General features: G+C 39.5%; 1 protein-coding gene across 1 annotated transcript in view; it reads left to right on the forward strand.

The window, feature by feature from the left end:
* Nucleotides 1-672: 672 nt before the first annotated feature.
* zgc:174164 (uncharacterized protein LOC570656 homolog) overlaps nucleotides 673-25,360 on the forward strand; it is a 51,391-nt gene continuing 26,703 nt past the window's right edge. Inside the window, exons 1-9 of the mRNA XM_048551200.2 lie at nucleotides 673-822; nucleotides 5,667-5,758; nucleotides 7,392-7,468; nucleotides 13,063-13,141; nucleotides 14,249-14,325; nucleotides 19,273-19,462; nucleotides 21,670-21,735; nucleotides 21,833-21,904; nucleotides 22,463-22,632. Coding sequence (XP_048407157.1) covers nucleotides 762-822; nucleotides 5,667-5,758; nucleotides 7,392-7,468; nucleotides 13,063-13,141; nucleotides 14,249-14,325; nucleotides 19,273-19,462; nucleotides 21,670-21,735; nucleotides 21,833-21,904; nucleotides 22,463-22,632 — 884 coding nt within the window. The 5' untranslated portion in view covers nucleotides 673-761. The remainder of the gene's footprint in view (nucleotides 823-5,666; nucleotides 5,759-7,391; nucleotides 7,469-13,062; nucleotides 13,142-14,248; nucleotides 14,326-19,272; nucleotides 19,463-21,669; nucleotides 21,736-21,832; nucleotides 21,905-22,462; nucleotides 22,633-25,360) is intronic.

Raw genomic sequence — 25,360 nt, forward strand, 5'->3', positions numbered from 1 at the left:
TCGCAATCTGGCAACACTCCTCAGGGAGTGTTCTGACGTACTTGCTGTTTCTGACTTCCAAAACTGGATGAGCAGAGTCTTTTTCAAATAAAGGTGTTGAGAAGAATGAAGCCATTTCTGATCCTGAACTGAGCTCCAACCTTCTCCACAAATCCAAGTCTACTTATTTCCTATGGCATGCTTCACTTCCATTAACTGTATAAGTCCTGCCCTGGTTTGCCTTACCAAAATGCAGCGCCTCACGTTTATCTAAATTAAACTCCATCCGTCATTCTGCAGCCCATTTGTAAATTCAAAATAAATTTAAGATGTGCAATACAGTGACATTCTGGAGAAGGGATAATGGGAACTGCAGATGCTGGAGAATTCCAAGATAATAAAATGTGAGGCTCACATTCTGGAGAAGACTGGTTTTAACAGAATAAATTAACTTATATCTCCGCAGTCCTTATTCGTTCAAATACTTCTGCCAGGATGCACCCATATCACAATACACCAAAAAATGTAGTTCATTTTAAATCAGGAAGATTGCACTTGTCAAACTTGACCTGGTACAGCCATTGTTTTAGTGCGACAATTAACCTCCCTAAGAAAAACCAGTTTTTCAGGTTAGTTTGCATAGTTGTCCGTTTTGGAATGTGAAGTAATACTGAGCAAAAGTGAAATCCAAGCTAGTGTAAACACTGCAGGTGAAGGTACAGTGTTCCTGTATCAAGTACACGGTGAACAGGATTGAACCGTGAATAACTCAAGAGAGTCTGATGTTGCAGTCTATGGAACTTTTCCTCATTTTCCTGACTTTCTGCATTCACAGCAAGACAGGTAATCCTCACTCTAAATCTGTTAGTTTGTTCCTGGTCAAGTGTCAATAAAAGGCCAAATCAATTAAACCCAAAGCTACTGTAGCCTTTTCTTTATAACTCAAATGTACTTTGGGGAAAGGGAGTTGATTATATTTTTGGTATAATTATTGCCAATATTAAAGGACAAGCACAATTTGTAGCTTCATTGAATTTATTTCCTTTTTTAAATTACTTCCTCATGGGCTCCTCCCCTGATTTAAAGATGCATAGAAAGCTACCGTCTCCATTGTGTTATAGTTTTTGGCGTTGAAATGGAAAAAAACAGAATAACTTGTATTGATTTCTTGTTTGCTCATTTTCATGCAAAGGATAAAAATCTAAGAAAAAATGATTGAATGAGGCAAATATTCCTGTAATCAGTGTAAATGCACTACATGGTTGGGAAGTGACTCTTTTCAGCGTTGTATCCAGGGAATGAATCACAACATCATCCTCTCAGTAACCAAAACAGTTGCAGTAATCAAGTCACAGTTTGCGTTCTGATATTCTGGAGTTTGCTCAATATATATTTTTCAATATTTTATTGGTTTCCTTCTCTGTATCTAAGACTTGGTAAGATACCAAACCTGATGTTTTCCACCTTGGCTATCCCAGCAGTATTCATGAGTATGTACATTCTTCTGAGGATCATACTTCCCAAAGCGTTATTACATTTAATTGGCCACAGCTCCATTTACTTAAACTTTCTCTTGATTCACTTACTTCAACTCTGTTCCTTAGATTGATATTGTTTTCTTTCCACATCTAAACCAAACACTAATAGTCCCAGTAATGATTATCCAATTGCCACAATCATAAATTATGTTTCTTCCCATGTATCAATAGATTTCTTTAATTTAATTTTAATTTCAGATCCTACATGTACATCAACAACATCCAATTGTTCTTCACTGATATCTATTACAGTCCCACCATTGCCTCTGACGTACTTGCTGTTTCTGACTTCCAAAAGTGGATGAGCAGAGTCTTTTTCAAATAAAGGTGTTGAGAAGAATGAAGCCATTTCTGACCCTGAACTGAGCTCCAACCTTCTCCACAAATCCAAGTCTACTTATTTCCTATGGCATGCTTCACTTCATTGGAAGGGTCATTGAGTATAAGCATAGGCAAGTTATGCTGCAGTTTTATAGAGCTTTAGTTAGGCCACACTTGGGACATTACATACAGGTCTGGTCACCACACTACCAGAAGGAGGTGGATGATTTGGAGAGGGTACAGAAAAAAATTACCAGGATGTTGCCTGGTATGGGTGATTTTCACTATGTAGAAAAATTGGTTAGACTGGGTTTGCTTTCACTGGAGTGCAGGGGGTTGAGGGGCGACCTGATAGAAGTTTATAAAATTGTGAATGGCATGGATCGAGTGGAATGTATGATGCTTTTTCCCAGGGTGGAAGGGTCAATTACTAGGGGACAAAGCTTCAAGGTGCAGTAGGGGATTATGTTTAAAAGAGATGTGCAAAGCAAGTTTTCCACGCAAAGGGTGGTGAGTGCCTGGAACGTGCTGCCAGAGGAGGTAGTGGAAGCAGACACAAAAGTAGAATTCAGGAAACACCTGAATAGGGAGGGAGTACAGGGATGTGGATCCTTAAATGAAGACAGTTTACGTTTGGAAGGGCAAATGTGTCGGAACAGGCTTCGAGGGCTGAGGTCCTGTTCCTGTGTTGTATTACTTGTTCTCCGTAATATTGTCCATTTCTGTCCTCAACCCTACAGTTGCTGAAAGCCTCCTCCATAATTCTATTCCCTCCAGGTTTGACTATTCCAAACCTCTCTGTAAACCCTGTATAACCAATGGCAAGAGAATTCAGCCTTGTGGAATGCTCTTACTGCAAAATGTGGGAAATCAGGGACACCTCCAATATTCATGATGACCATGTATGCAGGAAATGTGTTCAGCTGCAGCTCCTGGTTTACCACATGGAGCGCCTGGAGCTGGGGATGGATTCACTTTGGAACATCTGTGAGCCTGAGAATGTCATGGATAGCACATTTAGTGAACTGGTCACACCACCAGTAAGAGTTGTACAAATAGAGAAGAGTTGGGTGACCATCAGGAAGATGAGCAAGGGTGGGCAGGCAGTGCAGGTGTCACCTGTGGCCAATCCCCTCTCAAACAGAGATACTATTTTGGATACTGTTGCGAGAAGCGAATGACCTCTCAGGTGAAAGCAGCTGCAGCCAGGTCAGTGACGCCATGACTGGCAATGTCATACAGCAGGGAGGGCCAAAGTATAGGGGGCTCTATGGTTAGGGGCAAAGATAGACATTTCTGTAGCCACATTAGAGACTCCAGGATTGTGTGTCATCTCCCTGGTGTCAGGGCCAAGGATATCTAAGTGGGCACAGGATATTCTGAAAGGGGAAGGAGAGCAGCCAGAATCATGGTCCACATTAGTACCAACAACATGGGGCAGAAAGAGGGATGAGGTCCTGCAAACAAAGTTTGGAAAATTATGAAGGAAGTTGAAAAGTGAGACCTGTAGAGTCGTGATTACTTCCTGTGCAAAATGCCAGTGAGGTGAAGAATAGGAAGGTAGTACATTTAACTACATAGCTAAAGAGCTGGTGTAGGACAAGGGCTTCAGTTAGGTCGGTCTTAAGGAAATCTTCCAGGGCAGGTGGGATCTGTATAAGGAGATGGGTTGCACCTAAAATGTAGGGCACCAATTTCCTAGCAGAGAGGTTTGCTAATGCCATTCAAGAGGATTTAAGCTAGTGCAGCAGGGAGCCATGAACCAGTAGCCAGCAAGTAAAATGATCTAAAGAGGAGTTAGAAACTAAGGTCAGTAAGGCTAAGAGAAGCAACAGTAGGAGAAGTTACTGAACATGGCGGGAGTGGCATTCTGAGGTGTATATTTGTTTTAATGCAAGAAGTATGTCAGGTAAGGCAGGTGAAAGTAAAGCTTGGATTAGTGCTTGTAACTATGGTGTTGTAGCTGTTACAGATATATGGTTGCGAGAAGAACAAGATTGGCAGCTTAACGTTCTGGGATTTAGATGCTTCAGTTGAGATGGGGAGAAATGTAAAAGAGGTGGGGGAGTTGTATTACAGATCAAGGAGAATGCCACAGCTGTAATAAGGGTGGACACTTCAGAGAGCTCATTCAACAAGCACATTTGTGTAGAGATTAAGAATAGAAAGGGTACAATCACTTTGATGACACTGTAATACAGGCCTTTCAACAGCTAGCAGGTGATAGAGGGACAGGTATGTGGACAGATTATGGAAAAATGTAAAAACAACAGGGTGGTATGGTGGGTGATTTTAACATTGCCAATGCTGACTGGGACTCCCTTAGTGCCAGTTTCTTGGATGGAGGACAATTTGTTAGATGTGTCCCAAAGGATTTTTTGAAACAAAATGAAAATAGTCCAACCAGGGAAGGGGGTATGCTGGACTTGGTATCAGGGAATGAGCCAGGCCAAGTGATCGAAGTTTCAGTGAAGAGGCACTTCAGGAACAGCGACCATAATTCTGTATGTTTTAAGTTAATAATGGATAAAGGTAGCAATAGCCCTTGGGTGAAAGTACTAAAATGTGAAGACTAACTACCACAATATTAGGCAGGAACTGGGGAATGTAAACTAGAAAGATTTGCTACAATAAAGATGCACTGTAATTCCAAATGTTGTTGTCATGATTAAGGCTTCATACCAAACCTAGAGTGATTTTGGTGCCTTGGTAAAACATTCAGTCTACTCGGAATGCTTTTTCTACAAAAAAAAAGAGTTGAGATGGATGAGGCAACAAGGTGTACAGCGGGATGAAAACAGCAGGCCAGGCAGCATCAGAGGAGCAGGAAAGCTGACGTTTTGGGTCTGGACTGTTCTTCAGAAATGTACCTACTGCTCCTCTGATGATGCCTAGCCTGCTGTGTTCATCCAGCTGTAAACCTTGTTATCTCAGACTCTAGCACCAGCAGTTCCTACTATCTCTGAGTTGGATGAGGATCTCCTTTCCTGGAGACATTTTGATTATTGTTATTACTGCCTTAACAGGGTACAATATTTCACAGTAAAATACAATGAAATCAGTCCTAGTATCTCTCAGACATCACTCCTGACCAGATTTCTTTTGCAACAGTAAGTCTGGCCTGACACTTCAGTTCAATAATGAGACTGACAGAGCTGTGGTCTTTTAAATGGGATGTTAAATTGAGATAATTTCTGCTCTTTCAGGTGGACACAAAAAAAAATTCCAATGCACAGTGTTGTGAATATGTTTCCCACAACAGCCATCACTAAAATAGATTATCTACATTATCTAATTGCTGTTATGTAGCCTTGCTGTTTGCAAATTGCATGCCACATTTCCACTACTTCAAAAGTAATGACCAGTAGAGAGCACTTCATTGTCCGAAAACACATCAAGAAGTAGTGAGGTTGTGAAAGATGCTACGTATATATGCAAGTCCATTTTTTAATTCTTTACCATCTTTTATGATTAGAACTTGCAAATCAACCAAAAAGCTATCAAGTTCAGAATAATTTCCACCAATATGGTTTTATCTTGATTTTTGAACAGGAATGACAACCTAATAAAATATTAATTCCCTCGGTGCGTTACTGTCTATAAGCATACCACATTAGTAAGAATGCAGTATTACTACTGAAGTCTTTAATTATAATGTAAGTCTTTTCTTGACTATAAGGTTTCATTTCAAAATATATTAACATTTATAGAACTTCAATTATTGACCAGTTTTTGACTTTAGGACATTTGCACAGGACAGTGAATACAATTTGTTAGGAGCTGAAATCATAATTCAAATCTTAATTTATTTTGGTTTTGTTCCATTAGATGCATCTTCCCAACAGACATCTCAGTTTTCCGCCTATGAAATCACTACCCCTAAACTTATAAACGAACGACAAAAGCGAGATGTTGGCCAGGTATGTGCTGCCTTCCCTTGAAATGTTAAATACACTGATTAGGACTTTTGCAATTTATATAAATTCCCCACTATGCTTGTTAATCTGTATCTCTTTATACATGGTACAACAAAACATGTAAAAAGGTTGTTATAGTGCCATGGAATGTCATCACCAGTTTTATTTCACATTTTTATAATGAAGATTTTTTCCTAATTGCTAATTTTATTGATTCTGTGGGGTGATAATAATGTCTAGTATATAATATTAGTCTGTTGTGTCAAGGATAGCTTGAATAAATGATGGCAATGAAAGGTTGTACTCCAGTAAGAGCTTCTACATTGAAAGACTAGACTGATATGTCGCAATAACCAGTAGCATTCTGCAGAGGAATATAATTGGTGAATAAGAGTGAGATATTGCTAAGCAGTCATTTCTAAATTAGAATGCTGTTGATTACTTGCTTAATGTATCAAACTTGGTCTGTTTCTAGTGACTCATTGAAAAACAATGGGAAAAAAATTCAATAAAGAAAATTTGTTGGCAGCATGAAATCAAGCCCATTACAAGTCACATTTTCCTTTCCACTGACATACCCTACAGAAAACAAAGAACTCTAGATGCTGGAGATCTGAAAGCAAAACAGAAGGTACTGGAGAAACTCAGCAGGACTGGCAGCATTTGTAGACAGCAAAACAGAATTAATACTTCAAGTTCAGTAACCCTACATTAGGACTGCCATCTTTTTGAGTTTCTCCAGCACTTTGTGTTGCATTTTCATTTCAGATCTCCTACAACAACGTCAATTTGCATTCTTAGATTCTGGAAATATTGGTGCATTTCTGTTTTGCATGTGTTGGTTTAGGGTCATTTACAATTTAAATTTACTTAATTGCAATATAATCCACAAGGCTCCCTCTGCCCCAATGGAGAAGGTTTCTTCACAAAGGCAGCTTTTGAATTTGTATCAAGAGCTGTCTTCCGCCTTCAATAAATCAACTTACCTAAATTCCGTTACCTTTCTCCTTTGACATCCTTCTTTGACCCCTGTCTTCATTGTCCTATTTAGTATCTTATATCCAATAAGATTAATTTAAAATCATTGTTCTCATTTATTAATCCTTTTCAAGCCTTTAGCCACATTCCTTTTGCATCTTCCTCTGGTCTCATACTTCCTCCAGTGCTCATGCTGTGCATAGTCCTCTCGTCTACTTTACTCTCCATCTACCTTACCCTACTCTCTGGAGGACTTTCCCAAAGCACTTTCCCCAACTGCATTATTCTTCATGCTATTAAACAGTAAGTTTAAATTCATGTTTTCTAAGATGCTTTTGGTTACCTCTCTGAGCTTCCCATGGAGATTTGATGTTTGAAGCAATGCCCTCAGGTGGCAGGGTTGGAAGCAGGGATGGGTTGACAGGTACCAAAATCCCAATGAACCATTTCAGGAGGGCTCCTGAACACATTCATGCAAAGGCTCAGAAACTGCATATAGCCCAATGTCAGTATGCTGGCAAATTTCTGGTCCTCATTAAAAGTGCGATAAAAATTGAAGTTTCTCTATTAAAATGGTGGTTAATACATTAAACAACATAGAATGCCTCCTTTGTAACCTCTTTAAAGCTGAAGTTTATATTTATTATCTTTGCTACAGGAAAAATGGAGGGATCAGATAACTTATTCAGTTTATTTGGAAGGCGAAGTTTGCATACTAAAACTGGAAAGGAACAAGTAAGTTATTTATAAAATTCCTACATGGAAATTGGGCATTGCTGGCAGAGACAATATTTATTCATCTCTAATAACCCTTAAGAAGGTAATGGTGAGCTGCCTTCTTGAACCACGGCAGTCTGTGTGATACAGGCATACTCACAATGCTGCTGGGTGATGAGTTCCTGGACTTGATCTAGCAACAATGCAGGAATGTCAGTGTTGTTCCAAGGTCTGATGTTGTGCAATGTTGTTGAAAACTTGCAAGTGGCAGTGTTTCCATGAGCCGTTATACATGTTCTTTCTCCACAATCGTGGTTTGGGTATGTGAAAATGCTTTTGAAGGAACCGTGGAGAGTTGTTGCAGAACATCTAGTATACAGTACACAGTCCCACTACTGTGCATGAGTAGTGGAGGAAGTAAATCATTAAGGTGGTGGATGGAATGCTGATCAAGGGGATTCAAGGTTTTTGAATGCTCTTGAGTGGCAAAAAATCATCCAGGATAGAATAATTTGGGAACACAATAAATAGGAACAAGAGTAGGCATATGTCCAATTGAACCTGTCTGGCATTCACTTCAACAAGCTTGAATTTAATTTTCTTGGTTGCTCTTCATACCTTTTGTTTGCTCAACAAACCAAAATTCTGTCTATACCAGCCTTAGATGTACTCAAACATTCACAACCCTCTGGAATAGGGCATTCCAAAGATTCACAACTTTTTGAATGAAATGATTTCTGTTTATTTCAGTCCTGTATGAGATTCCCCTTACTCAATATTACGACCCTAAATTCAAGATGTTCTTCTGCTGGTCAGGTAATCCCTCACCAGCTACCCTATCCCACTTCTTCGGAATATTATCGGTCTCAATGAAATTGCTTCTCATTCTTCTAAACTCCAGAAAACAAAGGCCCAATTTATTCAACTTCTCATTATCAACCAACCACCACATGGAAGGAACAATTTAGTAAATCTTTACTGTAACGCTTCCAATGCACTGTATCCTTTCATAAATGTAGAGACCAAACCTGCACAAACTATTCTAGATGCAGTCTCATAAAAACCCTGTAAAGTTATAGGAAGATATCTTAATCCCACATATTCCAATATCCTTCTGCTTACCTTCTTAATTGTACTTGTACACAAGTTTCACACCTTTTATAAAATATTCTGTGTTTCTATGATATGGTAGCACCACTGTTGGGCTGGAATGGATAAAGTCAGAAGTCAAGTGACACCAGGTTATAGTCCAACAGGTTTATTTGAAATCACAAGCTTACAGAGTGCTGCTCCTTTGTCAATTGAAGTGGAAGGAAGTGCACAGGCACAGAATATACAGGCAGAGAGATAATGGCAAGATAATTTCAAGTACAAATGGTGTGAGTGGTGTGCCAACAGGCTGAATAACAAGTCTTCACAGGTAATCAAAAGTATCAAATGGTATGAGTAAAGCATCAACAGCTGAATAGCAAGTAAAGGGGTAGCCTATGAACCAACTAATTAAGGCAGGGAGGTAATTACGAAAAATTGAAAGTAAGGTGGTGCTAGAGTCAAAATAAATGGCTGAAAGTAACATGATAGGCATCTGAGTCACATGGCAATGGTCTAACCAAAGTAACAAGTAAGTAAAAACTATACAAACTAATTAAGGTAGAGAGATCATAACAAGTTATCAAGCTAATGGTGTCAAACAGGACAGCAAGTAAGATTTTACAGATACAGAACAGTGTGGTGGAGTAACATGCAGCACAACATGAACCCAGGATCACGGTTGAGGTCATCTGCACAGGTACGGAACTTGGCTATCAGTTTCTGCTTGCTGATTCTGCGTTGTTGGGTTTCTCAAAAGCCGCCTTGGAGGACACTTACTCGAAGATCGGAGGCGAAATGTCCTCGACTGCTGAAGTGTTCCTCAACTATGAGGGAACACTCCTGCCTGGTGATTGCTATGCAATGACCGTTCATCCATTGTTGTAGCATCTACATGGTTTTGCTGATTAAGCAAGCCTCAGGGCACTATTTCCCTGCTGTGAAAAATGTAGATAATGTTGGTCGAGTCACATGGGTACATATCATGTCTATGATGGGTGGTGTTCCCATGAGTGATGGTGGTACACAGGTTGATAATCTGACATGTCTTGCAGAGGTTGCTATGGGAGGGTTGTGAGCTGCTGTGGTCGCTGTTCTCCTGATGGCTGGGTTGTTTGCTGAAAATGATGGTCTGTTTGTGCTTAGCCAGCTGTTTGAAGGCAAGGTTTTTCACTGTGGCATATTGGAACTGTCAGTTGATGAGTTGAGCGACATATCCTATTCTTACAAATGCGTCTTTCTATGTCTGTGGATGTCCATTGTGTCCCTCCTCATCTGAGCAGATCCTAGGTCCATATGGGATGGTTTCTTTAACATGTTTAGGATGGAAACTAGTGAAGTAAACCATTGTGATGTTATCCATAGCCTTGTAATAGAGTGAAGTACTAAGGTGTCCATCCTTGGTGGAGATGTATGTGTCCAAGAATGAGACTAATCCTGAAGAGTAGTCCATGGTGAGACTGATTCAATGTATAAGAATTGTGGGCGTCAACTTTGAATTCTCTCTAGCAATAACGTCTTCACTGTTTCCTTCTCTGCTGGGTTGGTCTTCCGTTAGGAATGTACATACCCAGAGCTGGAGATAAAAAAAAATGATAATGGGGCAGCACAGTGGTTCAGTAGTTAATACTGCTGCTTCACAGCCTCGGGGACCCAGATTTAATTTCACCCTCAAGCAATTGTAGTGTGGAGTTTGCACTTTCTCCCCTTGTCTGTGTGGGTTTCCTCCGAGTGCTCTGGTTTCCTCCCACAGTCCAAAGATGTGCAGGTTAGGTGGATTGGCCATGCTAACTTGCCTGTAATGAACAGGGATGTGCTGGCTAGATGGATTAGCCATGGGAAATGCAATGTTACAGGGATAGGGTGGTGGTGTGGGTCTGGGTGGGATGATGTCAGGGGGTCGGAGTGGACTCGATAGGCCAAATAGGCCACTCTGTAGGGATTCTATGATCTGTAATGTTGACTGACAAATCTGATTATCTGAGTATGCCTGTGCCAGGCTGTTGCTTGACTAGCCTTTGCAACTTTAGCTCAAAACCCCAGCTGTTAGTAAGGAGGACTTCATAAAGTTGACAGGCATGGATATGTTGCTGTCATTTCTGGTGCCTAAGTGCACGCCAGCTGGTCTTTCCGGATTTATTCTTTTCTGACTTTTCTGTGCAACTGAGTGGCTTGCTTGGCCATTTCAGAGGACAGTTAGAGTCAACTCATTACTGTGGGTCTGGAGTCTCATGTCGACCACTTGAAGCTATGGACCACTTGAAGCTTTTCATCTGCATTGTGTACTGCAAGACTAGAATTGTCATGTGTCCAAGTACTTTAAAAAAAAGCATAATCATTTTATAGTAGGCGCAGTGACACCTATCAGAGAAGGCGGACAGCAGCTCCTGAGAAAACTAACTGTACTGTTATAGTTAGTATTGTTTCTTCACTGTTTAAGCATTCATTGATACGCTGTACTATATGACTACCATGGTCAACATATAGTTGGTTCATTGGAATGATGGAAAGGTCTTTAAATGTTCTTAAGAATATAAGATATAAATTTACAACATCACATTCTCACTGCCCATTATTTTTTGGTCATGTAATTCCATGCTGTTTGTCAATTTAATTTTCATTGATAGATAAACTCAAATGACCTCAGCATACCTTTAAAAGATCAGTACTTCAGGTCAGAATGAAGTAGTCAACATCCTCCGTGATAACAACAAAACAGCTTAGTTTATGTCCCAAGAACATTTGCCAACTCCACTCAGTTATGACAGTAACGAATGCAACTACAAGTATAAGTCTCTGTGTTCTTAAACTCAAAGGCATGTGATAACTGTTGCTTTGTGATCCACCATGACTCATAGCAGTCCATGCCAATTCTCCTTCCCTAAGTTTCTGAAAGGAGGCTTAACTGTATTAAAGAGATGGCAAGAACTGCCAATGCTGGAGTCAGAGATAACACAGTGTGGAGCTGGATGAACACAGCAGGCCAGGCAACATCAGAGGAGCCGGAAAGCTGACATTTCAGGTCAGGACCCTGCTTCAGAAATGGCATTTTTGAAGAAGGGTCCCGACCTGAAACGTCAGCTTTCCTGCTCCTGTGATGCTGCCTGGTCTGCTGCATTCCTCCAGCTCCACACTGTATTAACAGTATTAAATCTCAGCATAATCAATATTCCACGTATATTTGGGCTATGACTGGAAGCTGAGACACGAGTTGGAATGTAGCTAACTGTTTAGAGCCTGGCTGAGGCAGGTGGGCTATAAATGGCAGTCGGAAGAAAGCCCTGTGCCCCTCCAGCACCACAGCAGACAATCAGAAAGGAACTGCCCATTGATCAGAGTCAGACAGCTAATTCATGCAATTGTAACTGCTAATGGCCACTTTCTGCCCCCACCAGCACTTTAGTGGCATTGGGTTGGCCCGTGTTGTGCCTAGGACACTGCCAGAAATATCAAGATGTCTTTTCAGAGGCATCCCAAAGCGCCTTTCCTTTATGGTCATTTCATGGCCAGCACAGGGGACCCATGGTAGCAATGGCTGCCTTGACAGCTCTGAGGCTGGCATTGGAGTTTTCTTCAGAGATAATGGGAACTGCAGATGCTGGAGAATCCAAGATAATAAAGTGTGAAGCTGGATGAACACAGCAGGCCAAGCAGCATCTCAGGAGCACAAAAGCTGACGTTTTGGGCCTAGACCCTTCATCAGAGGAGTTTTCTTTCCTCTGTTTGATGAAGCTTCCCTACCTGGCAGTAGCACCTTTTGTGAGGACCTCAATGAAGAGGAACCTTCTTCTTCTCCCTGCAATCGTAGCAGAGGCCAGGCCTTGTGCATCAGTGGCACTGCTGAGGTTGCTCAGATATTGGGCTGGAAGCTCCCTCAGGCAGCCCACTGTGCTTAAAGAAGGTGGTATTAGCAGGGGACCTGTTATTTGCCTGTGTACTGTGTAATAAAATTCCCCCAGATCCCAGTGTACTGCCTGCTTGAGTGGGCTGAGGTCCTGCTTTCATTTTAAATGTGAGATGAGTTACCTACTGGGAAAATCAAGCCCCAAAGTGGTCAATTTTCATTTGCAACTTTCCCAGTGGAGAGCTTTTGTACAACAGGGTCATATTATTGAGAGTTGAACGTACTTCTTCGTTTCATATTTTCAAGTGTTTACATTATTTTGCATTTTTAAATAAAATCACCTCTATTGAGCCTTGCTGAATGCAACACAACAAAAGTAATTTATTGGTCTTGAAGTGTTTCACAACAGCCTTATAACATAAATGGCAGTACACGGCCAAGAAAGAAAAACTAGTAAATCTTGTGAATGACACATATAGGTCTGCCTTGTTTATTATAGTTCATAATGGAGCCATAGGATGACCAGTACGTTCATTTCCAAGTGTTGCTAGTAGCTTTTTTTTAAAGCCAGTTTTTCCCTCTGAGAAATATAAGTTATTTCCCTCTTAGCACACCAGTTACCTAAGAAGCCACCCAGTGGAATCCTAAGATGCTAGGTACATTTTATTTTATTTTACAGGAAGCTGCTTGCTAAGGATTTTGTGCAATATGTATTTGACAAAGAAGGCAACATGAAGTCATCCAACCCCAAGATTCAAGTAAGTGCGCCACAATACAGCTGTTTGACCTCTATCTGTCAGCACATCTCACTTAAGGTTTATTACAGGTCCAAGATCTTTCACTGTATTTGGCCATTTATCTGTTAGCAGACTGAATGATTGTAAGACAACTAATTTAGTTGCGTTCATTAAAAATATTCAGTCTTTCAGAATGATTGTGTCATTATGATCAAATTCAATTTTTTTCATTTGTTGATTTTTTTTAGCCACACTGACTGCTTAGAAAATATGTGATGGCAGATGGGGTTTCTGTTAAAGAAAAGGCAAGAAATTTCAAAGGTTGAAATTCTGAAAAGAATAACTGAAAATACTATTTATGCTCAAGTCAATCAGCATTTGTGGAGAGAGAGAAACTAGCATCGGAACATGTCAGCTGCAAGGTTGTAAAAGTAATGAATCTGACCAACCCTGTTTAGTATGAGCCTACCAAACAGAACACATAATTAGGACAGATTAGCACCAAAATGGATTTCTTGCTTAGACACCAGGTTTAAGAATTCATCTGTTTTGATGAATTGACTTTAATTGACTAGTAGGAGCATGTTACAACAGAGAAAATCAGCTAGGGGTTAGGTAGATTGGCCATGCTAAATTGCTCAAGAGTGTCCAGGGACATGCATAATAGGTGGAATCACCATAGGAAATGCAAGTTTACAGAAATAGGGTAGGGGGATGGGTCTGGGTGGAATGTTCATCAGATGGGCACCATGGACCCAATGGCCTAAATGCTCTGATTCCACTCTGGAAGGTTTCTATGATTCTATGATCTAATTACCATCCAATAACTGCTACTGATAGGGATTGGGGCGGACAGAACAACACACAGTAACATGCCTACAGTAGTCACCTTGCTTACACACAAAGAATAGTCAATTAGGCTGGGGTCTGGACACTGATTAGAGCCCATAGACATACCCTCTAGCAGGAAAGAGGAAGAAATTTCATTGCAATTTTCCCTATGGCACTCAATTCTTCACTGAAATCCAAAACTCTATTTTCATCAATGATGATGCCATAGCAATAATGTCAATGTTAATTGTATTGTAAAACCAGTAATTAAAATCTACAATGAATCATTCATTTCAGACGCACTGTTACTTTCATGGCATTGTGGAGGGCGTAATGGATTCCAAAGTTGTACTCAGCACATGCTCCGGTGTCAGGTATTATGTTATAACTGTTTTCACTTTATGGCTAAAAATGGTTTTGTACCCCTACAATGAGTTTGAAGTCTCACTGACATTTTAAATATCATACTTTCATTCAAAGCTATTTTGAAAAATAAAATTGCACATACATGGTACCTAATGATAAATATCAGAAGTTGCCAAATTCCAGATTCATCTGAAAGTGTTTCACATTTATTGAATTACATTTTGATACAGAGCATCTTATTTTGTTGGTAATTGTTTGTGCACAGCAAGGGAGGAACATTGTCATGTCATAAGGCGACAAGATAACACCAGGTTCATTTTTAAATGTGCTGTGGTATCTTTAACACCAGTTTTACACCTGCATCTCAGGTTCACGTATAATTCAACAAGTGTTACTTTCAACAATGCAGCACTTCATCATTGTGGCAGTGTAGTATTGACATTGGCTTTGTGCTCAGTTCCTGAAGTCAGGCTCAAACATTCTAATCTAGAGGTTGGATTTTTACAATGTGACCCTATTTTAAACCCAGGATCTTTAAATAAACTTCTTCTATGGTCAAATTTCATCGTCATATGCAAGGATTTAAGACAAAATATAATCTTTAATTGATGTATGGTTAGAGGACAGTGGAGGATAGATTGTGAACCAGACAGTACAGATACAACCCATTTAGCATTTTATTTTTAATGTGTTCTGCATATTGATGTAATATTTTGATTTAAAGGAAAGAACTTTTGTTTATGTAGCAGTTGATACCAGGGCATTCAAAGTATTTTACATCCAATTTAGTAATTTTTAAATTTTTTCATTGCAGAAACATCAGCAGCAAATTTACACACTGGAAGTTCCTTTAAACTGTCATGAGATACATGGCAGGAGGGCCTTTTAAGAGATGTTGTTTGATGGATCTATATTAGCCAGGACACCACGGGAAAGACCATTTGCTCTTCTGCAAAAAGGTCACACGGAACCTTTCATGTCCATCTGAGAAGGTAGATGGAGCCTCCATTCAACCTTCTGGTCAAAAGAAACAATGCAGAACTCTCCATTCTGCACTGAAGATTGTATTTCCTGATTTATGATAGTGATGGATTTTTCCATCACTTTGACAGATAAGAGTTCAGCAAGGAGGCTAAATGTTCACTGCCGAGATTGGTGTTGTCTTATATGTGATATTAAACCAAATATTGATTTTGTAAACTCAATCAAAATACTACTGTGAAGTCACTATCCGAAATGTGGGCAATGGCACTGGTTCATACATCTTTTAGGAACCTCATGCCTGTTCTCCTCAAATGTTGAGACCCTTGATGACAGAGACTTCGCCATTTGAATCAATCTAGGGTATTTAGCTTTAAATGTAGTGAGGATAAATTACAGACTCTTGAGATTGATTTTCAGAACATCCTTGAATCTAAGCTCATAACTTAGGTGCAGGTATTTGTGTCCAGCTGGCTGTTAAATGCTGCCTTTGCCTTTAAATTCTGACAAGTGCCAAGTATTCTTGTAGGAATTTTGGGGATTAAGAATTTTGTTCTTTTTATAATTCATTAATAGTTAAACATTATCTGTACTTATCTGGCTATCTAGTCTATGATCATTGGGTAGTATTGTTTCATGGTGGATAGCATCCCTGCCTCTGACTTAAAAGGTCAGGTTTGAGTCCTACTCCAAAATTGGATGGCCCTTGGAGGGTGTGTTTGTGATGTGGTCAAACAGATTAAGTATCAACGTAAAAAAACCTTCTGAAGTGCCTACAGCAGTTGGTAAAAGCAGGAGAGTCCACATATGGTGCTGCTCAAGCTACAGCCTCTAGCAATAGGCTAATGAACCACTGTAGGAAAAACTTAGCTGTGGAACAGATGCAAGCACAAGCTTCATCTGTTTCACATGCCGTTAGGTGTGATGTGAGAAGAGAAGATGTCTCTTATTTACTTATCAATATGGTGTAGTTTAATCTAGTTCAAGCATATTTACAGGTAAATAGCAAAGCCTATTGGGCAATTTTGTGGAACAAAGGAGTAGATTTGTTTTTTGCACACAATGAGTGAAAAACTGAGATTCGGAGCTGAAGTGCTACAGTTCTGTTATTTGTGCGTGTGTGGAATATTTGTATAACAAGTTTACTTCCACTTATAGAATCTCTATGCTGAAAGTGGCTATTTGGATCATCCAATCGACACCAACCCTCCAAAGAGTGTCCCACCCAGATCCACCCCCCTACCCTATCCCTGAAACCCTACATTTCCCATGGCTAATCCATCTAGCCTGCACAATCTTTGACATTATTGGCAATTTAGTAGGGCCAATCTACCTAACCTGCACATCTTTGGACAGTGGGAGGAAACTGGAACACCTGGAGGAAATCCATGCAGAGACAGGGAGAATGCACAAATTCCACACAGACAGTGGTCCTACTGTGGAATCCAATTGAGCCACTGTGCCTCCTGGTGTCAGAATGTGAGAACAATTACAAAAAGAAAAACTTGTAGTGGAAACCTGGCAATATATATGTGAGAAAAATTGCAAAAAAAATTACAATGCCAAGAGGAATTAAGGTTTTGTAAGTGGGAACAACCAAGTGGCTGGAGATCCTGAAGGGCCTGGAGATTAATTTGTGCATGTATCTCCTTAAGTTAGTGAAATCCAATTTTGCACCATGGTCTTCAAACAAAACCTTAGTAATGCATGCAAGTGATCTAATATCTCTTTCAGACCTTGGCCATGCATGCATTTGCCTTCAACCTATAACAATATACTAGCTACAATAATGCAATATTAAGCTCAAACTTCATGCCTGCCACACTGGTAGGTCAAACATTCATTAAGTAGTTCCATTGAATTGCAAGGCTCAGGTTTTTAAAAAAATCTCTTACAGATGTGTAGCATACAGAGATGTTCAAATGTGGTAATGACATAAATTCAAATTATAAATGGATGAACTCCTTTAAGGAAATAATGACCAGAAATAACTTTCGGTTGTGGCTCCATGGAACCATCCTTGCTACAATGCTCCAGTGTTAAAGATTGTGGGGATGAGGGACATCTAATGTTTCTGAGGCAAGCGGGTAAACTACTTGATACAGCACAGTGGCACATTCTCTGGTTACTTTTGATGAGGGAGGGGAAAGTATTCATCAAGGATCTAGTCAACAATTTTGCCCTTTAAACTGCTGACAAAGTAAACCACATGATTGCTCATGCAGAGATTCATTAACCTTGCTCCACTCAATGTGCCAACCCTTCATTCTTCAGGTTCTAGCTCCTTCAGGGAAGTAGGAACACCTCAGTAGGAAGAACTTTTCCATAACTGTCCTGATATTTGACTTGTGTGAAATGAACAATGGTGTGATGTAAGCTGGTGTGACTGAGTTTATGCTACTTGCTGGAAATTTCTGCTATCTGGTGATAGATAGCACCACTTTCCCACAAAATATATGGGGCAACTATGTTTGGAAACATAATCAAATTACAATTGTAACTTACAATGATTTATTCTGGTTTGTTTATTTCTGCAATAACACTGAACTATTTATGAACATTTAAGTAGCCTTTATAGAAAGTTTAAAAAGTTTGTGAACTGAAATGCCTTAACACAAACAAGTTTTGGTGATAATGCTTCTGGGTATTAATGCACATTTTATACTTTTTGTCCACATCAATGGCTGGAGAAAAACACATGCCACACCTGGCAGGCCTGACAGTAGAACTTTCTTGGACACAGTAAGGGCTGCAGAAGCGGGAAGCCAAAGTCAATAGATGTGAAGCTAGAAAAGCACAGCAAGTCAAACAGATCTGAAGGGCAGAAAAGTCTATGTTTCAGGCCGAAACATTAACTTGCCTGTTCCTTGGATGCTGTCTGATGTGCTGTGCTTTTCTAGCTTCAATCTATTAAGTAGAACTTTCTTTATTTGCTGTTAACAACAGACTGTTTCAGATGCTAGTGAACATGAAAGTCAGGTGCATTATGAGGGTTCAATGTTGTGGGTAATGTCCTAAATTAAATGAAAGCAAAATACTTCAGAATCTGGAGATCTGAAATGAAAACAGGAATTGTGAGAGAAACTTAGCAGGTCCGGCAGCATCTGTGGAAAGAGAAACAGAGTTAATGTTTCAAGTCTAATTGACTTCTTCCATATCAAAGCAGTATCTGATGGCCAATTGTCTTGTGGAAAGTATGTGCTTTTAGGTTGTAAAAATGCCACATGGAATGTAGCTGGCCTAGACTGACCAATGAGGAGGGTGAGGTTTGCTCAACTTGCCAGTGATTAAGCATTTTTAGGTCCTACGTAAAATGATTTCCTTCATAGCTTCATACCTGCCTTGGGCATACATTGTGCAATTGCACAAAATGTGGTTTTACATTTTGAAAATATTTTCCTCTTGTTATTCAACTCAGTTGAGTGTGTGTGTGGGTATATTTGTGTGAATGTTTGTGTGTTTGCATGAACTCATTTCAAAAGTACTAGCTATGCATTCAAAGATTGGTTCTATGAGTCTGGCTCTCTTCTGATTTTGATAAGGTTTATTATTGTCACAATTACCTAGGTACAGTGAAAAGTATTGTTTTGCATGCAGTACAGGCAGATCATACCACACAAAGTGCACAATGGTAATAGAACAGAGCTAGGAACACAATTTTATGGCTGCAGAAAAGGTGCACCAAAGCAAGATCAACATTAGATTTGAAATTTGACAAGTGCATTCAGAAGTCTAAACAGCAGGGAAGAAGCTGTTCTTGAATCTGTTGATATGTGTGTTTAAGCTGCTAGATCTTCTGCAGGTTGGAAGAGATTATAACAGGGTAAGAGGGATCTTTGATCATGTTGGCTGCTTTCCTGAGGCAGCGAGAAGTATAGATGGAATCTGGAAGCAAACCATCATGGACATTGTTGTTTAATGGCTTCATCACAATAACTCAATATGTATTCTTTATCCTTGTGTATGTATTACAGAGGAATTATTTTGATTGGTGAACGAAGTTTTGGAATTGAGCCATTGGAAAACTCATTTACCTTTGAACACTTAATTTATCGACTAGAAGATGTGCAAACAGAACCCTTTGTGTGCGGAGTACCTCATCACAGTCAATCAACAAACAATGATGGTCATTCGAGCTATGGGAGCTTGGTGCAGCACCTGAGAGTAATTGCAGCTTTATTTCATTGTTTAATTATCTAATAACAAACAAATTAGAAGCGTCAAGTTACAAAATAAATCATAGGTTCCTGAACGGTTTAGAAGCAGCACTAATCAATGTTTAATTGGTTAAATCAGAAGTGATAACAATTGAACATACATCTTTGAAGAATGCAGTGTATCTAATTAAGCAGAATAATCCACACAACATGGTCTAACAAAAGTATAAAATTAGAGCTGAATTTTCTCAGGGAAGATCATAACCAGCAACTGGGCTTGAAAGTAGGAGCCAACCCAGGGCAGGCATTTTAGCAGCAGCATCAAGTAAAAAGCCGTAGCATGGAACTACCATACAATTGAGGACGGTAGCCTAAACCCAAAGCTTCTGGCCAGATAAGAGAGCCAATAGTTTAGCAGCTTTGTAGCCCTTGCTGAGATGGCAGGTTGACGGTGAACTGTGCCCTAGAGGTGCCTGTGAAAATGAGCTGTTTAATGTTAAAAGCAGGTGCCAGGCAGGTGCCAGAAATCAGAGAACGGGGTTCTTAATAGACTGGCCATGCCCTGTATGGGAGTAGACATTACTGCTGTAGGTCTATAAGGAAGGTGCATCCCTTGGAGACTGTCAGGGGAAAGTACTACTAAGGGTGAGAGCCAGCATTTTACTGGTGATTTATGTTACCTGGTTAACCTTCTGACAGGAGCTGGTGGTAATACATCACATTGGTAGGAAAACAATAGGGTCCCATCTCAATGCCTTGCACTAGTATGTTACCAACCATCACACCTCATAGCCCATTATTTTTGGTCCAGAAAAATTTAGCCCTTTGTATTCCCATAATTATACAGCCAGTTTGAGTGTTAATGTCCCTGTCTAAACCATTAAATGATTTTAACTTTACCCACCTAGTGGCAATTTAGCCACAATCAATTAAATGCTCTCAGGATTTAACTGCCTTCCTCTCCCCACACCTTTGATGGTCTGCATTGCCCTGACTGGGTTTTGCACATAAAATCAGTGAAAAAATGTGGGTAATTTACTGGTGGTGGTTAACAGATGAAAAAAACCACACACAGATGATTTGGTATCAAAGAAAGAAATCACTCCGTTGCATGCAACAGTTTCTGGCTGTTGAAAGAAACAAAGAGAAAACAAATTAAATGCTCTCAGCAACTCTTCTGAGCAAATAAGCCTGAGTTCAAGTCCCATCTGCTCCAGAGAGGTATAATAACATTCCTGAACAGGATGATTCAAAAATATCTCAAAAGTTGTCAGTTACCTGGATTGGAGTTGACCTTCCCCAATTTTCACCAGAAGAGGCCACAACATCCTGTATTTCATGATTGGGTTTGCATGTGAACATATCCTTAACAGTCCTTCATTGATGGTCTTAACATTTAAGCAAAGTTAACAAATAAATATGATTCAGAATGCATGCATGTTTTGAACATTTGGGTTTATTATAAATATACGTTGCAAATATTGTTCTAACAGTCTGTTATCCAATTGTGCTTTAAGCTTAGAGATCCTGCAGTCATCAACATTCTCAACAGTAATCACACAGGGAATCCCGACTCACCTCTGAATTCAAGTCCCTTCTGTATTTATGATGTCTCCACACTTAGCCTCAAAACAAAATTCCTCCCACAGAAAGAGATGCACTCATTTCAATCCCACAAAAGTTCTTTGCGCTCAATTCCAAAGTCTCACAAGGTGGCTGCAAAGGGATGAGTGTGCAAACAATGAGAGCATGTGCCTTACAGCTTAAATTAATTTTGCTAGTGTTGCATTTTTAACCTTTATCGAAATCAATCCTTTTACAAAGCAGTTTTCCTTTTAGCAAGACCAGTTTTAAAAGTACATTGAGTCTTTTCTTTCCGGTTGTTTTGGAAGATTACCTTTAGCTGTTTCAGAGGAGTACATTTGTTAGAAAGTGTTCTAGACAGTAATGCACTGGGTAATAAAACAATGTTCAAATCCATTTTCAATACTGAAAAGATACTGGTATCCTGATATATAACAATAAAAGGTAATAACGCAGACAAAACGTATGCACACTGATATTATAACTATAAAATAAGATATAATAAAATCAGAAGGCTGCAAAGTAAGTAATTGCATCTTATATGCAAGCTGCATAATTAGGAATCAGGTATATATATAGAATTTTCCAATAAAATATTAATCTAATATTATCTTCATGTTTAACCATTAGAAAAAACGAGCTGTTTTACCAACAACCAGATTCGTGGAGTTGGTTTTGGTTGTTGATAATGATAAAGTAAGTATCAGTTTCTTCAGAGGATTCAAAATTATAGTAAAAAGGGTATCACTGTCACTAAATCTACTGATGTTTGGTTATGTCTTATGTTTTTCAGTATAATTTGCACAACAGGAATGAAACTCTGATTCAGGAGCAAATGGTTGAACTGGTTCATATCGTAAATGGAGTATGTATGGGTATTTTAGGGGGTCAACTTTCAGTTATTTAATCTAAATGTGACATTCCTGACTTTCAACATTCTATCTTTTATCACCCTAGAGAGCCACAAGATTTCATATGGTTTCAGGCATGGTTAAAGGCATGAACCAGTGATTATAGATTTTGTGTGGTATCATGCTATCTATGACTATCTTTATAGATGGCAGGAAAGGTTAGAAGATCAATGATCACATGGATTACTGTACATTGGTGGTGTGCATCACATCCCTTTATCCATGCTGTACCTCATTAGGTACTAGGCCACCTAGTTGACCATGATTAATCAAGGCAATGACCTGAAGAATGAACCAAAGAATCACTGTCCCAATCAGCACCCTCTTCTTCCACAGTATAAAATGCTTTTCCCCTTTACATTGGTATTTTTGTAAATGTCATGATGAGTACAAGATGAAAATCTTTGAGAAATTGTATATTGTTCTCAGTAATATTCAAGTCCTGTGCTATCAAATGACTAATTAGAAAACTAATTATCAATCAAAAATACATTTTTAAAATCATTTGTTAGATGTACAGCTCTCTGAATGTCCGTGTCATACTGACCGGGCTTGTGCTCTGGAAAGATAAAGATCAGATTGTCATCAATGGAACTGCTGGAGATGTTTTGGGCAGATTTGTAAGATGGCGTGAACGAGTCCTGATCCCTGAGAAGCGGCATGACAGTGGGCATCTTATTCTGTAAGTTTTTTTATAAGGGAAATTTATCTGGTCTTCTTCAGCTCTGTTGCAACTTTAATGGAAACCTCTTTAAGCACTTTAACAAGTACGTAATCCATGTTTTAAAAAAACTTGTTCAAAGGTTTTATTACGAAACCATAGAAAGGAGTGACCTACCAGATGTGCTGATTAATACTAATTAGTGCAAAAGAAATGAACCTAAACTGTCAACAGTCTATTGAACGAGTTACTTTTGTTTTGCCTTAAAGGATAATGGGAATAATTGAGGCTTGGGTGAGAGTGTTATGGAGGGAACTGTTTCCTCAGAATGCTGAAGGGGGAGTTTGGTATTGGCTTCATGCAGGAAGAAGCAGAATTAGCAGGGAATGATTTGTTGAATACAGAGGCTGATGGAATGCACTGAATGCATGGGAAGCATGGGAGGAAGGTGATGAAATGAGAGTAAAAGTTTGAGAATTAGAGCACACCTGGTCAATTGCAACATTGACAACCATCGTGTAAGGGAATCCTCGTATATTAGAATACATATATTGGAAGTGCTGGCTGTTTTTGTTCCCGGTCCAAAACATGGTTCTCCAACCAGCACAATGTTTAATATAAACACAGGTAATTTCAGACATCTTTCAAGTGTTGCTTTTATATTTTATCTGCATTTTGATATTAATTAATATGGGCAAGTTGCAGAGGATGTCAGTGCTAAAGGTGGCAGTCCGTAAAACTAAACCTGTTTCCGTAGATTATCTCTAATGTGAATCAAATATATGTATTGAAGAAACTTATAATAGTTAATTAAAAACCAAAGGAACTGCAGATGCTGTAAATCAGGAACAAAAACAAAGTTGCTGGAAAAGCTCAGCAGGTCTGGCAGCATCTGTGGAGGAGAAAACAGACTTAACGTTTCGGGTCCAATGGCCCTTCTGAGGAAGGGTCACCAGACCCGAAACGTTAACTCTGTTTTCTCCTTCACAGATGCTGCCAGGCCTGCTGAGCTTTTCCAGCAACTTTGTTTTTGTTATAACAGTTTAAGCCCTGCAATCAGCTTTTGGGTATTAACAGAGAGCTACGGGGTTGATGTTGTGTAGGTGCAGCCTTGGTATTGTCTGATTTTCATGGCCTCAGCACAACAGGAGCACAGCAACAGTGAAACAAAAATGGCCAAACTCATTCAAATAGTGGTCACTATATCAAGATTAGCAATCAGGATTTTCAGACAGACAGACCAAACTGAATTGTTTGTAAACTTTATCTTAGTTTCTTTTAAGGCAAATGTTACTGCACTTTGATTAATTTATACTAATACTTTAATTAGTATTACTGCCTTCATCTCCTGGTGGTATTGGGTAAAGTCAAAGTGCCTGTTTGTTGGGTTTAATTGCTCTTCCACTCTAAGAATAACCACTTTTTTAAAGTGAACCTACAATAGGGTTGCCTCAGCATGACGAGCTGATCTTGTTTTCAGCAGGAGTCACTGGACAGTGAAGTTTGAGAAACATGGTTGGAATTTTCATAGATGGATTGTGGTCCTGATGTTAGCCTCAATTCTGTCTCCGAAAGCCCCATCTAATTAAAGACAGTGGTGGACCAGGAAAGAAGGATGTCCAAAGGGAGGGTCCACTGAGATTTATAAACAGCATCCCATCAGGAATAGTGGGAGCTGCTGGCCAGGAATGAGTGGGGTGTAAATAATGGAAGTCGTTCCCTGTGGTGTTGTGAAATATTTTAAATTCCACATGGCCACAGATGTCAGGTTAGTTGTATGGAGGGGAATTCATGTCAGTCTATGGGTGGGGGGGGGGCGGGGGTAAATGAGAATGAGTGACAATTGCCCCAACTAGCTGCTGGGAGGAAATCTCCAGCTCAGTTTTAGGCTCTGACCTCTGCAGGGGGTGGGGGGGGGGCATCCAACTATCAGTAAGATCCTTTCAATGAGTCCATTAATGGATCCAAGGGGGCCTTGTCTCTACCAAGTGAGTGGCCTCTAGTACATTGACTGTAAGATTGCTCCAAGGTGCACACACCAGGTATTTGATCCAATGTGTTACTTTAAACTTCGGTCCTGGTTCCAATCCCTAACCCACCTATGTGGTGCTGAAAAATACCAGCCAAGAACGACACTTTCAATGTCTTCTTCATTACCCTAAATTGAAATCAGTCAACTCAGTACAAAACCAGATTTTGATCATGGTCATTGTCATGCTTAACTGGACACATAAATGTAAGCAATTTGTGGTGTTACAACAGGGAATGGCCAAACCCCTCTGATGATTAAACTAAAACACAAGCCCCAATCTGTAATGACAAGAGTAGGGGTTCCCCTCTAATTATCATCCCACCAAAAAATACCCAGAGAGGCTCATCTTTCCCTTCATAATCAATTAAAAGAATGGTTAAAAGAAAGAAAATCCTTGATCTCCATTTTACAATTAACAAAGAAGCAATTTATCTATTTAATCCAACAATGAGCAAATTAACAAAATTACTAACAAACTGACAATTCCCCTTTCAACACCTAACTGATCTAAAGTCTACTGGGATATTGTTTAAATAAGGACAAGTTCCACTAACAAAAACCCAATTAATAAGGAGCAGTAAATTATAACTTAATCTCTCCAGGTTTGCACAGACTGTCTCCTGGAATATTCTGTCATCTCCACCCTTTTCACAAATTAATTCTGCTGTCAGGAATGTTATATCTCAAGACTGAGCTAAAATACCATGATACCTTTGA

This window comes from Stegostoma tigrinum, chromosome 20 (genome assembly GCF_030684315.1).
Source record: "Stegostoma tigrinum isolate sSteTig4 chromosome 20, sSteTig4.hap1, whole genome shotgun sequence".
Classification (NCBI taxonomy): domain Eukaryota; kingdom Metazoa; phylum Chordata; class Chondrichthyes; order Orectolobiformes; family Stegostomatidae; genus Stegostoma; species Stegostoma tigrinum.